Consider the following 15,600-nt stretch of genomic DNA (forward strand, 5'->3'; position numbering starts at 1 on the left):
ATGACTGCTCAAGTTTGCCTGAAAGTGGAAAGTTCTCCTCTTGCCCACCTCTTGTTCAAACCTCAGCAAGACCAACTAATTAGGGACATACCCTCCAAGGGACACCGAAGACTTCACCGTGGACCTCATTAAGGCCTGTTGGTAATACATGATCTGGAAAAGACACAGTGGTTAGAAGACGTCCAACTTCCCCACCTTGAGTGTCACTAACACTGGCACTTCCATGTGGCCTCCAGAACCAGGAGCCACTTATCTGTCACAGCCCCCGATTCCATCCCCTCAAGCCACCCACCTTGGTACTAACAGGACACAGGCTCACAGTAGACAGGTGACCCCAAGCTCCAAACTAGGGGCCTCTGCAGCCCATCATGTATCAGTCCGGGAAAAGGCACCAATTGAAAAAGCAAAAAGTTCTAAGGAACATTAAATCGAGACATGGGGACAGATGCTTGGCTTTTCCCTCAGGTGCTCCTGGCTGACAGAGCAGGTCTAACCTCAACAGCCAACGCTTCCCAGGGCTCTGTCTTGTGCCCTGGTCATGAAATTTGCCAAAATGGGTAGTGTGCCTGTTCAGATTCTGAATGTCCCCCTAACTGTAGGAGCAGGGGCCGGGGTGGGGAGGCAGACACTGTGGCATTCACTCCCACGTCCCTCAGATCTGTGCCTTCTGAGGGTGTCTCATATCCCAAGCGTCAGCACCAATCCATGTAGATCTTACAAAAGAATCTTTGTCATTCTGTGCTGCCCATTAATTTGGAGACAACTGTTTGAACATTACACATGGTTTTTCATTTCATTACTGAGGGCAGAACATAAAGCCAAAGTACATACAATTTGTGAGAGGATTTAAAAACCAAACTTCCCCGGGACTGGGAAACTAATTACCTCTTTTCTGACAGCAGTGATTGTTTGTTTCTGTAAAACAAAGGCAAAAACCATTAAACAGCTGCCAGTAAGTCATTATAGTTCAAACGCCCATTTGAAAAATAAAAATCCTTGCCCATGAGAAAATTGTTTCACCTCTCCTTCCTTAAAAGATAGAATTTCCCCATCACTGACACCTCCACCCTATTCTATACAGCCACTGGAGAATTCATTCAACTAAGGCTTTGGTGAGGGAACAGGTATGATTTACTACCACAACTTTCTTTTTTAAGTTTATTTATTTTGAGGTGGGGTGGGGGGCAGAGAGAGAGAGGGAGAGAGAGAGTCCCAAGCAGGCTCCACGCTATCGGCACAAAAGCCCAACATGGGGCTCGAACCCACAAACTCTGAGATCATGACCTGAGCTAAAGTCAAGAGCCAGACACCCAACCGACTGAGGCATGCAGGTGCCCGATATACTACTATAACTGTACGCCGTTCTCCCAAAAGCCAAGATGAATTCAAGACTAAGTTCATGGATTCGACCCAATCTACCATAGCGCCTACAGGGCCATCTTAAATAGAATGCGACGCAAAGACGGTGAAGCAAGTATGTGGCTTGAATGTTTATTTCTTTTCTCACAGGAGACTGCTCTGAATGAATGGTGACCTCCATTCCTCAGCTATTCATAACAACTTGACCAATACAAATTGGAAAAGAAACAAGCCACATGGCCAAACGTAAAGTACGTAACAAAACCTGAGACCAGCATCCAATGAAGGGGAGTCCCAGAGTTGAGCTGTAACGTGGAAGATCATGTCGGGCCCCATCCTCTCACTGAAGCTGCCAAAGCAAGCTCATGCCTGGGGTGAGCAGGGCATCCTCTCTCTGGATTTTTTGAGATGGAGCAGAGAAAGCCTGGCTCCCAAAAGGGACTCCGTGTATAGAGTCTTAGAAGCTCCTGGAAACTGTTACCATTCAGTTCTGTCTCCTACTGAAATGCTCTACAATCTGACATGCTTCCTTAGTATCACTTTTCTGCTCGGTGCAACCCCTGGGAGCTGGGCACAGTTGATGATTCCAGTCTCAGTTTTTTGAGATTTGGTTGTGTCCAGGGGCTGCTTGGTGCTGACACCCATACTTTAAATTGATCATCTTAATTTCTTGCTGCTATCATCCAAGCAACTTAACACAACCAGATCTTCACTGGAAACAGAATCAGAAGTCCAAGGAGGACATTATTTCCACTAGCCAGTTAGCAAAATAAGTACTGGCCCATGAGCGCATTGACAAGGAATGAAGGAAGGTCTAATCTGGAATGTCACATCCTTGTCTCTCCTTTCTAATCCATGCTGGGTTCCATTCTGCTTCATTAGATTGCTTTTAAGTAATGAGCTTTCCCAGGACATCCTTTTTCCTGGGTGGGGGAGTAGGGAGAGTTATCTCAGAAAATTAAAGGTAGGTCTCTCCGTTTTGGACTCACATGCACCCTGACTTCTTCCTTCATAGCACTTACCACAACTGTAATTAAATATTTATTTGTGTGATTCTATTTCACATATGTATCACCCGCCAGGCACCATTAAGAGCAGGGGGACCATGTCTGCCTCTAACATAATTTCTGGTGCACGGTAGATGTTCACAAAAACATCAGACACGGATGCCTGGGTGGTTCAGTCTGTTGAACATCCAACTCTTGATCTTGGCTCAGATCTCAGGGTTTGTGAGAATGAGCCCCGAGTTGGACTCTGCTGACGGCACAGGGCCTGCTTGGCATTCTCTCTCTCTCCCTCTCTCTCTCTCTGTCCCTCCCCTGAGTCTTTCTCTCTCTCCAAATAAATAAACTTTAAAAAAAACAATCAGAAAAATGATGGCTTCCATGTTCTTGGCGGCCCAGAAAAAATGGAGATGTATTCTAAGCTTAAATTAGAATACAGTATTTTTCCACCTAACATGTTTGAGACACTCCCCAAATGGTCCCTATTTTGGTAACCACACCTATTATCTGTTCCCATTGTCTCCCAACAGGAGGCATTGTTTTAGAAGACTCTCATTTCAGGTAGAAAAGGACCCTGGGGTCAGAGTGGCTTGGCATCCAAACATGATACAATCAGAATCTCTTGTTAGAAGTGTGCTAAAGTAGACTAAGAATAACAGCTACTGGTCTACCAACACCCTGTGTTCAAAGGGGAAGCTGGATGTTTGCATAATAGCAACCAAGTAGCAATTCATGCAAGGCAATTTACATCTTCCTGATCCCTTACAAAGTTTAAGGGAGGGAGGTTCCATCATTCTGAGTTTCAGCTGAGGAAACCGAGGCTATGAGATGCTATAGGGCAACTGTCTCAATATCTCCTGGTCGGTAATTGGTTGAGCCGGGATTCAAACCTAGATCTTCCCTTTGCAAAGCTGAGGAGTGATCTCGGAGAACCAGAAAATAGATAGCCTACTCTCTTCACCAGTTCCTTCTTTGCCTTCAAGCGACAGGTGCTACACAACGGAATGACTCTGGCCGGCCATTTAAGTTGAAACCAGACAAAAAGAGAGCTAAAGCCCCCATCACAAGATGAAACAGAAAGACAGGAAACACTCTTCAATCAACACTAATGACAGCAAAACCAACTCCCAGCTACAAGATAAATAAACTCTGGGGAGCTAACACACAGCACGGGGACTATAATTAACAATACCGTAGTCTATACTTCCACGATGCCAAAGAGAGTAGATCCTAAATGTTATCACCACACACTCAAAAAAAACCATACTTACGTGAAGGCACGGAGGTATTAAGTAACCTCATGGGGGGGGTCACAGTTTTGCAATTCATACCTGTTTCTAAGCATCGCATCGTACACCTTAAATTCATATACGTTATACGCCCACGAAAGCTAAAGGGGAGAAAACCACTAATGACGGTAAGGATCGCGATCATACGAGGCCTGTGTTCAACAGCCAGCGTCATAAACGGCCTCCTGCAAAGTGCCCCAGGCCCAAGGTCAAACTCCCTGCAAGCGCGGGTCTCCTGAGCACACAGCAACCAAAACTCCGTGAGCCGGATTCTCAGTCCGCCTGACGTTCTCCGTTCTCCCGGCTCCCCGGGGAGCCGTCCCTGCAAGTCAATCCTTCTCACACACACTCTCAATCTGAGCCCATTTTCTCAGTCTTCGGTGTGTTAAAAATATTTCCTATTTGAATTCACTTTATTTGGTTTTAATTACCCCATTAGGGCTCCTGCCTCGGTGGTTCAGTCTGCTGTTTGTTTTCTGCTTTCCCGGACCACCAGCCACCCTCTGGGAATAGCACAAAACCTGGGGCTTCTCCACCTCTACCTTGGGTTTCCCACATGGATTTTACTGGTTATTTCTAGCTTTAAAAATAGCTTTCCGGGGGCGCCTGGGTGGCAGTCGGTTAAGCATCTGACTTCGGCTCAGGTCACGATCTGGTGGTTCATGAGATCGAGCCCCCCGTCGGGCTTTGCACGGACCGTGTGGAGCGTGCTTGGGATTCTCTCTCCCTTTCTCTCTCTGCCGCTGTCCCACACTCTCTCTCTCTCTTTCTCTCAAAATAAATAACAGCTTCCTCTTGATGGATATAAGAGTACCCCTGTCCTGTTAAGGGTCTGTCTACATTGGGATGGTACAGGAGAGGGTTCTGAACTTTTCTAACAGACAGAGAGAGAGAGTTCGGGGAGAGGGGTAAGTCTTAGGAAATGGTATGGACTTTCAGATCAGGCCCAGGTCCAATTACAGGTTCTGTCACTTATTGGCCATATGACTTCGCATGAGTTATTTAGCACTTCAAAGCCTCTTTCCTCCCTTGTAAAAGGGGACTAAGGGGGGGGGGAGGGGATTAAATGAGATAATACACACAGGTGACTGGCATATAGGAGAGGCTCAACATCCAGGGGCTCCTGACTGGGGTTCACACACTACTGACAGCAGGCATGGTATGGGGTTACCCCAATCACAAGGTAAAGGACAGGGTGCCCATCAATACCTGGGACATACTTACGCTAAAGAAGCTATCTGTTGTTTATCTGAAATTCAGATTCAGCTGAACACCCTGTATTTTTATTTGCTAAATCTCATAAACTGGTCAATATCATTATTACTTAGCCAAAGGCCATTAAAAAAAAAACATTAAAGGGGCACGGGGGTGGCTCAGTCGGTCAAGCATCTGACTTCAGCTCAGGTCATGATCTCTCAGTCTGTCAGTTCGAGCCCTGCTCTGGGCTCTGTGCTGACAGCTCAGAGCCTGGAGCCTGCTTCAGATTCTGTGTCTCCCTCTCTCTCTGCCTCTCCCCCACTCACGCTCTGTCTCTCTCTCTCTCTCTCAAAAATAAATAAAACATTAAAAAATGTTTTTCATATTAAAATGAAGTTATTAAATACACACACACACACACACACACACACACACACACATTTCTAAACCATTCAAAGAAACCCACTTCCTGGCAACATAAGACATAAACATTTTTTTCTCCCTGTAATTCATGCACAAACCCCCTGCTTTCTCAACAGTTGGCCCTCCTGGTGGGAAGTCACTTCTTGATTCCCCATCCGAGTGACACATTTGCCTACAGGAAGATACTCTGCCTAAGGAATCTTCAAATGTTATGCATTCTTGGAATTCTAACTTGTTATTTTTCTCCTGTGGAGCTACCCAAATAGGGACACATCTATAGCCTGTTTACACAGCTCTGTGGCCGGCTTGCTGGCCTCAAAACCCGGGTTTTGGCTGCAGACAATTATCAGGCCATGCCCTGAAGAGACCCTGGGGCCGCTGCAGACGGGGAGGTGGAAAGGGGGGAGGAGGGGCCGGCAGGGACCCTGGGATCAGGCAGCCAGGCAGGAACACACGAAGAAACAGAGGCGAGGGTCTGGCAAGCCACAGGGTGAAACACAAGATGGGGACAACCGTGAGGAATCGGGGAACACAGGCATTAAGAGCAGGGACAGGGTCAAAAGTCAGCAACCAGGAAGTCTGGGGACTGACGCAGTTAATGCAGAGCAGACGAGACTAGAGATAGGAGGCCAAGGAGACAAGAATCCCAGGTTGCCACCTGCCCTGCCTTGGACTTCCTGACCAGACGCAGATTACACAATTTGCAGGGTCGGGTGCAAAATGCACACGCGGGGCCCCTTGTCCAAAGAAAGCATGAAGAACTTTAAGGGTGCCTGGCCCACCGGGAGCTGTCCGCCAACATTGGCCACCGGAGCGGTCCCTTCCAGCCGGCACTGGCCATGAGAAGAAAGTCGTTTGTCCCCAGTCGGTGGGAGCAAATGGGGGCTTTCTCTCACTGAGGGCTCCAGGCTGAGGGCTCTGAAGCGCAGAGTATTTAACCCTATGGAGCCACATTTCTGTCTTTCACCCCAAGACTGGTGGGCACGCCAGTGTGAACAGTGCTGTTCAGTGGCCTAGACAAGAGAGGCCTCCCCTTCCCACCGGTAGAAACAGAAGACGGTGTAAGGGTGGAAGAGGAAATTGGCTAAGTACAGCCCCCGAAAACAGGGTCTAGGGTCTAGAGGACCCATAGATTGGTCCACTCACAGCATGGCGGCAGCTACCATAATGACGGCTACTGTCTGTGCAGCGACCTCTACGTGGTAAATACCATTCTAGACACTTCACGTAAGTGATCTCACGTGATCCTCCGAGGAAGGGGCTCGTTACCCCCATTTTATAGGTAAGGAAACTGAGGCTCTGAGTGGCTCAAAAGCTTATCCGAGATCACATGTCCAGGGAGAGGCAGGGCTGGGATTCACCCTGATGTCAAAGCTCTCTTCAGCACGGCGCACCGGTCCTCATCACGACATGACCATCGTCACCCTGTCGGGGTCAGGGGAGGAAGGGCCAGCCCCGGGCACACCACTGTTCACGGCCTGGCTACTGCCCGGCCGCCATGATGTCTCCTCACTGAAATAAAGGGAAGATGGGGGCCGAGTGTGCCACAAGGTATGGGAACCGAGAGAAGACACGCTCTCTGGGTGCAGCCTTTGGCCCACAACCAGTTCCCCCCAGGGCTGGGCAGCCATACCAATCAGAGGCCACCAGCCTAAGGAGGTGGGGCACCCAGAGCCCTAGACACCTGCCAACCTAACGGTTTTCTTTCTTGTGCCTGATGCTGTTCATTTCTTTTGGGTTATTTGCCTCCATTTAAGGAAAACAGGTATCTTTTCTAGAATCCACTAATTCTCAGAAATGGCCTCTCTCTCTTCAAACCAGCAACGAGAGCTCTTCTCTGAAATGAGACACAAATCTGAAAGCCCGAGGCCTCATGGAGACACTTCACGTTCTTGTGACCCTCCCCCCTCAGGGCAGATCAGCCCAGAAAAACAGGGGACGTTCAGTTAGACGGTGGGAAATGTCGCCAACAGATCCAACATGGCGCCAGCCTCCATTCCCCGCCACAGCCGGGCCTCACACACGCCGAGGCTGGCTGAGCAGGAGAGGCCCCGCTCGCATGAGAATTATGGTTTTTTATTCTTCTGAATATTCCAGAGCAGCCAGAGTGCAGACAGGACAAAGAGAGCTGGTGGGAGAGAGAGAGAGAGAGAGAAAGAGAGAGACAAGATGAAGGAAAAACAAAGTGAAAGAGCCCCCGTGTCAAACATGCCCATGGTGAAGACAGCCCTCAGCCTCACACACCGTCTGGCTCTCTGACTCTGAGCTGAGAGTATTGCCAGCGTCTGGCTAGAAGTGGGTGGTGAATGCCAGAAGGCAGGCTCTCCTCCTGGCCTGACCGCCCGTGAGCCGAAAGATGCTTCCTCAGCGAGGAGGGGTCTGACCAGGCTCCTTGAAGTTACCTCCAAGGAGCACAGAGGACAGAGGACCTCAGCTCCTCTGTTGTCCTCCCAGAGCTGGAATTAAAGGCCTCCCACATCACAGACACACACACACACACACACACACACACACACACACAGGTGAACCAATTTCCAACAGCCCAGGGTCAGAGAACAGTGATGCACTTTCCACCCATGCCCTCCCCTCCTCTACACCACAGAGGTTTCTAGAACTGCCAGTTATCCATTTAAAAAAGAAAAAAAAAAAAAGCACATCTTCCACCTCAGTTCAGTATTTTCCTTGATAATTCTGTTTCCATAGCAACCCAGCCTACTAGGCCTCAGCAATTATCTGTCGTCTGATGAGGGGAATGTGGAAAAAGCCGTAAAGGCTGACAGTGCCATATACGTGTCAAAGGAAGGGTCACTTTAAGTTGTTGACCAAGGGACCTAGCAATGCTCCAGGGGACACCGCCCTCTGGGAACTCAATGCCCCCTCTCCATGTGGACCCCATCCCTAAACTCAAACCTCGGTCTCACACACTGGTGGTCCCCACAGCCATCTTGAGTTCCAGGTCCCTTCTTCCTCCTTTCTGGCACATTCCCCCCACCTCCCAACTCAAGACTTTAGGCACCACCAAGGCTTACAGGTGACATACGAGGCTAAAACAACCCCTTGCTGCCCAAGGACATTAGAAGGAGAGCAATGAAACTGTCTAAGACGAGCTTAAGTGGGTTTCAGGCTCCATGGATCTCAACCGGGGCCATCTTGTCCCTCAGGGCACCCTGGACAATGTCTGAAGATACGTGTGATTATCAGGACTGGGAGTCTGGCAGGGAAACGCATGGAGTTACTGGAACCCAGGGATGCTACTCAACATCCTACAACACGTAGGCAATCCCTCAAGGAATTATCTGGCCCCAAAGATAGTGCCATGCTTCATGCTCACTCTTTCAACAGCTTATGCCCTGCGTTTCTTTAAATAAAAAATGGCCAGGGCGCCTGGGTGGCTCAGTCGGTTGAGCGTCCGACTTCGGCTCAGGTCACGATCTCACAGTTTGTGGGTTCAAGCCCCGTGTTGGGCTCTGTGCTGACAGCTCAGCCTGGAGCCTGCTTCGAATTCCATTTCCCTCTCTCTCTGCCCCTCCCCTGCTCATGCTCACTGTTTCTCTCTCTCTCTCTCTCTCTCTCTCTCTCTCTCTCTCTCTCTCTCTCATGAATGAATGAATGAATGAAATTTAAAGATAGATAGGTAATTGTCATAGAAAAATGGCCATCCATCATAAATGGTGGCCTATCTGGGAAAAGGGTCCTTGCAAAATTAACAGCATAAGAGAATCTTTGCAAAGGCCCCCACCCTACTACTGAGATGCAAAAGAAAGAGTGACATTCTAGGTCACATGGATTAAGGTTTAAATTCAAAGTTGATTCAACGGTTTTGAGCCTGGGGCCTCTAGTCTCCAGGGGGTCTGGGACCTGGCTGAAGTTGTGTGCAAAATGTCTGTCTGGGCATCTTTGGGCAGAATGGGTTCAAAACTTTCATCAGATTTTCTTTAATTTTTTTTAATGTTTATTTTTGAGAGACAGAGAGAGAGAGAGAGAGAGAGAGAGAGAGAGAGAGAGAGCCGGGGAGGGGCAGAGAGAAAAGGAGGCACAGAATCTGAAGCAGGCTCCAGGCTCCGAGCTGTCAGCACAGAGCCCGACGCAGGGCTCGAACCCACGAACTGTGAGATCATGACCTGAGCCGAAGTCAGACACTTAACCGAGCCACCCAGGCACCCCACTTTCATCAGATTTTCAAAGGAACTGCCTCGTAAAAGTCTGAAGACCAACCACCTAGATCCTATTTGCACTGACCTGCACTCTACATTCTCTCATCTCCCATCATGCGAGACCCATGGCCTCCCCCCTTCCCAACACTGGTATCATAAGATATCTCTTGGTAGCCTTAAAGGGGAGATATCATTGCCCCAACAGACAAAAATAGGCAATAGACATACGGACACCTTCCCAGCCTAAGAACCTGACCTTGGCCCTGCCCAAAGTATGCAGCAGAGACCTACCTGGTTTACCTGAACTTCATTCGGATTCGTCACTCGGTCCAGGCCATAGTCCAGCACATTGTTCATTCCCGGCTGAATGGAATAAAAACAACATAAGAACCACGACTGGAAAAGCCTCTACTTTATTATGATTCACTTTGGGTCTTCACCAAGCTGCCAGTTATGAGAGTGAGCTAAGAAGGGCTTATGGCTTACCCCACAGGGTGCTACAAGCTACCGTAAGATGCTCTAGGTGAGCTGTTAAGCTTCATGGGTTTGTTCCACTACCAGAGCATCCCCAGAACCCAACAGAGTAGGATGGATGGGTGGATAGGTGTATGTTTGGTGGCGGGGGGGGGGGGGGGGGGTGGTGGTGGTGAATGGATGGATAGATTTATGGATGGATGGATGGATGGATAGATGGATGGATGGATGGATGGATGGTTGGATGGATGAAAGGCAATATGGATGGATGGATGGATGGATGGATGGATGGATGGATGGATGAATGGATGGTTGGCTGGATGGATGGATGGATGGATGAATGAAAGGCAATATGGATGGATGGATGGATGGATGGATGGATGGATGGATGAATGGATGGTTGGATGGATGGATGGATGGATGGATGAATGAAAGGCAATATGGATGGATGGATGGATGGATGGATGGATGGATGGATGGATGAACAGGCAGATGGAGGGAGGGAGGGAGGGAGGGAGGGAGGGAGGGATAAAACTCAAACTCAGTAAGAGTTCACTGGGATTTGTCCATAGGACTCTGACTCCTCTGGGAGCGCTCCTTCCCCAACCTACAGTGCAGTACTTTGAAGAGTCCAGGCTTCCGTCAGGCACATTTGGGTTCCAACCCTGGATCTGCCACTTCCTAGCTGTAAGGAAGATTTTGGAAACTATTTCTCCTCTCTACACTTGCTACCCCTCCCAAGAACTGGAGATGATCTCTCCTACCTGTCAAGTTCTTGTTGAGGATTTAGCAACATGACATGTGAAGCTCTCACCAGACAGTAGCTATTACTGAGCAAGGGCTTGGACCCATTTTAGGATCATGTATGTAAAGGCCTGGCCCCAAATGGCCTCAGTCTTTACCAGTTCCCTTCTCCATCAGGCAGCCAACCCTCCAGCCAATCTTGCTTGGTCTCTCCCAATTCCTTGGCCAACAAGTTGGGTCTTTCACTTCCTTCTCTGTTAGTTTGGTGCAGGCAACCATCAAATTCTCCATACGTGTGCTTAACCAGGCCTTCCACACTGATGCAGACGCCAGAGCCTGCCGAACTTTGTCCCCATCAGATTCAACCCCAATGGGATTCGCCACATTTTTCGCTCAGAGGCATGATTGCCCAATAACATTTATGGTGCTCAGTTAAGGGTGAATGTCAGATAAACAACAAAGAATTCTGATTCGTTATTTACATAAAAATACGTTCCATGTGTTTTTAACGTAAATATACAATAAGCATAAAAATTTTGCGACATAAATCATTTGCTGTTTATCTGAAATTCCAGTTGAACTGGGCATCTTCTATTTCACTTGCTAAATGTGCCAGCTTAGCTCAGCGGGCTACCACGGGGGCAGATACTGGGCACACGGACTAGGCAAGGAAGAGAAAAAAGAACGAAGTAGAAGCTGGGTGGGGAGAGAGAGAGGGGAAGGGAGCGGCCATCGTTACTCTAATTGTCACATGTGGGCTTCCATCAACAAATATTTATCAGGCACTTCCCATGGCTGACATTGCGCTCAGCCCAGAGAGCCCCTGGCCAACGTGACACCTCGAGGCATCCCCAGATGGCATCTCAAGGCACTTCCAGTCTTGTGGGCGAGGCAGCCCCTTGGCAATTAGTCACACACCCCGACCCAGGGGACTGCCTTTCTCCCTCTGCTGGTTTGGAAGGCTCCCAGCCTCCGCTCATTCGTTCCTTTACTCGTCGGGTAGCACCAAGTGCTCGTTCTCCACGGGGGTCACCACCGCGGATGCCGTTTTTGGCACACAAGAGGGTGCTCGACGAAGACAACCCAGAGCTGACCGCCAGCTCACAGGAAACAGGGCGAAGACATCCCTGCAGTGGGCGGGCGGCCGGCAGATAAGGAGACGCGCAGATGTGCCCAGGGCCACTGCCACACGCGGGAAGCCCGCAGAGACAGTCCCCCTGCAGTGAGTGCCAGCGGTGACGCCCCAAGAACATCTCTTGGGCGTCGGCCAAAGAGGCGATTTGCTAAATGCCTCACAATTCGGGTGAGGAAAGGACCCTTGCACCCCCAAAGACTGCTCCGCGAGGAGGCGACATCCCCAGAATCGGCGTTCCAGAGCAGAGCCAGGCTGGGAGCTGACGGACACTTCTTGGTGACACGCCACACGTCCCTCCCGTGCCTTGTCCTCCTCTCCCTCATCATCTCTCTTTCCCCTAACGTATCGGTTCAGACCCTTCCGGCGCATGGAACAGAAAACAACAAAATGCCACACGGTTCCATAAGCAAAATAAAGCAGGGGGAAGACAGAGAGGAGGCTGCACCAGGGGACGAGTCCTGACTGGAACATCACTTCTACGGAGAGGTGCTCCCGGGCCCTGATCTGCCTCGAGACCCCGGCCTCTTTCGCGCTGTGCTGGCGTGCTGTATGGTACACACCCATGGTGCAAAGCTGTCCTTCTTCGTCCCCCTGCCAGACCGCAAGCCCCGTGAGGGCTGTCCTGGCTTAGAATTCAAATACCCCCATTGCCTAGGGGGCACTTGGCCCAGAGAGGGCATTTCTGATCATCTGGATCAGAGTATGTGGAGTTTTCCATCAGTTTTTATGACATAACGCTCTATGTCAGACCATTTTCCCAGGTCAACAAATGGCCTTTGAAAATGCTATTTTAGTAATTTAATGATTTAATTGCAATGGTCCTTCATATGGATATAATCTTATATTTAAAGGTTTTTTGGTTTTGGTTTTGGTTTTTTTTTGAGAGAGAGAGAGCAAGAGAAGGAGAGAGAGAGAGAGAGAGAGAGAGAGAGAGAGAGAGAGAATCCTAAGCAGGCTCCAGGCTCAGTGGGGAGCCCAACACAGGGCTCGATCCCACAACTGTGAGCTCACGACCTGAGCCAAAATCAAAACCTGGATGCTTAACCGACTGAGCCACTCAGGCGCCCCTTAAGGATTTAAATCCATTGAGGTGCCTGGGTGGCTCAGTCGGTCAAGCATCCGATTTGGGCTCAGGTCATGTTCTCGTAGTTCCTGAGTTCGAGCCCCACGTCGGGCTCTGTGCTGACAGCTCGGAGCCTGGAGCCTGCTTGGGATTCTGTCTCCCTCTCTCTCTGCCCCTCCCCCACTCGTGCGCTGTCTCTCTCTCTGTCTCTGTCTCTCAAAAGTAAACGAAACGTTAAAAATTTTTTAAAAGATTTAAAGCCATTTATTTATTTAAATTTATTTTCCCATCTCGCTGTTGTTGGACATTCAGCCCAACCTTGACAGGAAACGGAAGGCAGCCACTCTCTTCTCTGGCGACCGGGCAGAGTTCGCGGTTGACACGAAGGCCATTCAGCTTGAGACTCAGACAAGCGACCGCGTGATTTAAAGCACACACCACCTGCATCCCTGGACCATATCCTTCATGTATCCATGGTCCAGACGTCAGCGACCAGATCCTCGAGGGACCCAGAAGTCACAGCCGGTGCAGCAAAGACGCACGGAAAGCCCCCAGGTGACTTCTCTGAAGGAACGGTTCTCCCTCGTTCTCCCTCTGCTGCCTTACACAAGTAACTCTTGTTGGCATCCTGCCCGGATGCAGCAGGTTAAAAAATGGGAGGGGAACATCACTTTCCTTCATCATTCTCCCCTTCTAGACCCAGTCCCCAGCACATCCATGCTGAGTCACGGGCAGCGTTTGGGCTCAGGATGGGGGTTGGGCCGGATCCCTCAGCCACCACCTCCCATCCCACATCTCGAGGGTGGGCTTGGCCTCCGTCTGTGCTGATATCCCTGCTACAGCATCTGACGCCACATTCCCACCACCCCCTTAACCGATCACCCCGCGCTGTGCCCCCTCAGCACTTAAGCCTTACCTCCGGAGCAGTGCTGCTAGCCCGTTACCACGATTTGGATTTTGCACCCCTCGAGCTGGGAGAGGGGACCACGCGCGGGCGCACCTCCCAGAGCGGGAGCTCGTCAGACAGATGTGGATTCACATCCCAGTGCCGTGCAACCTACTGACCATCTCTGAGCCTTGATCGCCGGCCCCGTCGGGATAACAGCGATGGGGAGACTCCCTATTGGGCGGCATTGTCATCGGGTAAGTGGGATCATCCTCGCCAAGGGCTTAATATGGGCAGGGGCTTGAGGACTTTTAGCAGTTGTTTTATGCCCAGAACCCACCTCAGCTGGCCCGGAGTCAGGGCCCATGAAGGTTTCACGAATCACTGAACAGACAAGGGGACGGCTGGGTAACAGCAAGCCATGTCCCACGCTATGACAGTTGGTTCCAGACAGTCCACACACAGTTGGTTCTAGACTCCACGGAGCCAAAAGCTTTGTTTGCCTGGCTGCCTTTTCTCCCACTGAGGTGACAGTTTGTTTGGGTCTCCTGGGGACAGTCTGACAGTCCCTAAGCCCCTGGGCTTCGTGGGTCTGTCAGTCCAACTGCTCGATTTCTACCTAGGCTGAGACAGACTTCAAGCAGGACGCCCCTCAAATGGAACATTCCACCAGGAGGCGGACTGTGTTTTAAGAAAGTCGGGGAGGTGGGGGCACCTGGGTGTGGCTCAGTTGGCTAAAGGTCCAACTTCGACTCAGGTCTCACGGCTTATGAGTTCGAGCCCTGCAGCGGGCTCTGTGCTGACGGCTCAGAGCCTGGAGCCTGCTTCGGATTCTGTGTCTCCCTCTCTCTCTCTCTCTCTGCCCCTCGCCCCACTCACACTCTCTCTCTCTCTCTCTCAAAAATAAATAAGTGTTTTAAAAAGTTAAAAAAAAAAAAAAGTTGGGGAGAGCAGGACCCAGATGCTCCCCAGCCTCATCTTTGACTTCTGGTCCAGCTTTGGCTTGGGGGGCAGCACTGACGGAGACTGGATGCGAGAACAGTTTTGCGCCCACGGGGTTTTACGACTGCCCCGGGTACACCAGAACGTCACGGCGAACTTGGCTCCCTGGCGCTATCAAAGAGGGACTGGGTACCTTGGAACCCTGGCATCATGTTCGTTGGAGCAGCAGCGATTCATGCGATGCGCTAATGCCCGGGGGGGTTACAAAAAGGCCTTCGGATGCGCTAAGACATCACGGGACACTGTCGTGGGCGGCATGAGAGCAGAGGGAACGGAGAGAGAGCCCCTCTGACACTCACTAGCTGTGCAACTTTGGCAACATCCCTGAGCCTCAGCATCCTTATCAGCAGAACGGGACTGATAATACCACCTTCTACACGGGGCTGCAAAGATGAGATGAGGGAACGAATGCAGAAGGGTGCTAGCACAGTGCCCGGCACACACTTCTGTGCTCAGTTGGGTCTGCTGTGATTGATGACGACGATGGCGGCGGCGACAGTCACAATGGTGCCGGTGGAGGCGGAGGAAGCGGGAGCAGTGGTGGTGGGTTGGCGGCGGCACAGGTGATGGTGGAAGAAGCAGTAATCACAGAGTCGCCTTGTCAAATTCAGCGACTTGTGGATCACACCGTGAGGAGCCACTCGGCCAGTTGCCTGGGGCGGGGGCTGAGAGCTTTCCCCAAGACATGGGGAGAACTCAGATCATCTGGTTTTCACTCTGTTCCCTACAGGCCTCGTGGCTGCGAGGTCAGAGGGGAGGAGAGAGACCCGGGGCGGATCCTGTGCACAGCCCGTCGATGTCACGTTGCAAGATATGCAGTCACCCGGCTATTTCCCCACCACGGAGTCTCTGCATGTACCACGGAAGCCA

The 15,600-nt window shown here is 50.6% G+C and overlaps 1 protein-coding gene across 2 annotated transcripts in view; it reads right to left on the bottom strand.

The window, feature by feature from the left end:
- RGS9 (regulator of G protein signaling 9) overlaps positions 1–15,600 on the bottom strand; it is a 72,334-nt gene that overhangs the window by 28,152 nt on the left and 28,582 nt on the right. Inside the window, exons 9-11 of one of the 2 annotated variants that reach the window (XM_043585085.1) lie at positions 9,718–9,789; positions 886–915; positions 92–153 (exon numbers count right to left, since the gene is read on the bottom strand). In XM_043585085.1, the coding sequence (XP_043441020.1) occupies positions 92–153; positions 886–915; positions 9,718–9,789 (164 nt within the window). The remainder of the gene's footprint in view (positions 1–91; positions 154–885; positions 916–9,717; positions 9,790–15,600) is intronic. The other variant, XM_043585086.1, reaches the window with a different exon arrangement.

The sequence above is a fragment of the Prionailurus bengalensis genome, chromosome E1 (genome assembly GCF_016509475.1).
Source record: "Prionailurus bengalensis isolate Pbe53 chromosome E1, Fcat_Pben_1.1_paternal_pri, whole genome shotgun sequence".
In the NCBI taxonomy this organism is placed as follows: domain Eukaryota; kingdom Metazoa; phylum Chordata; class Mammalia; order Carnivora; family Felidae; genus Prionailurus; species Prionailurus bengalensis.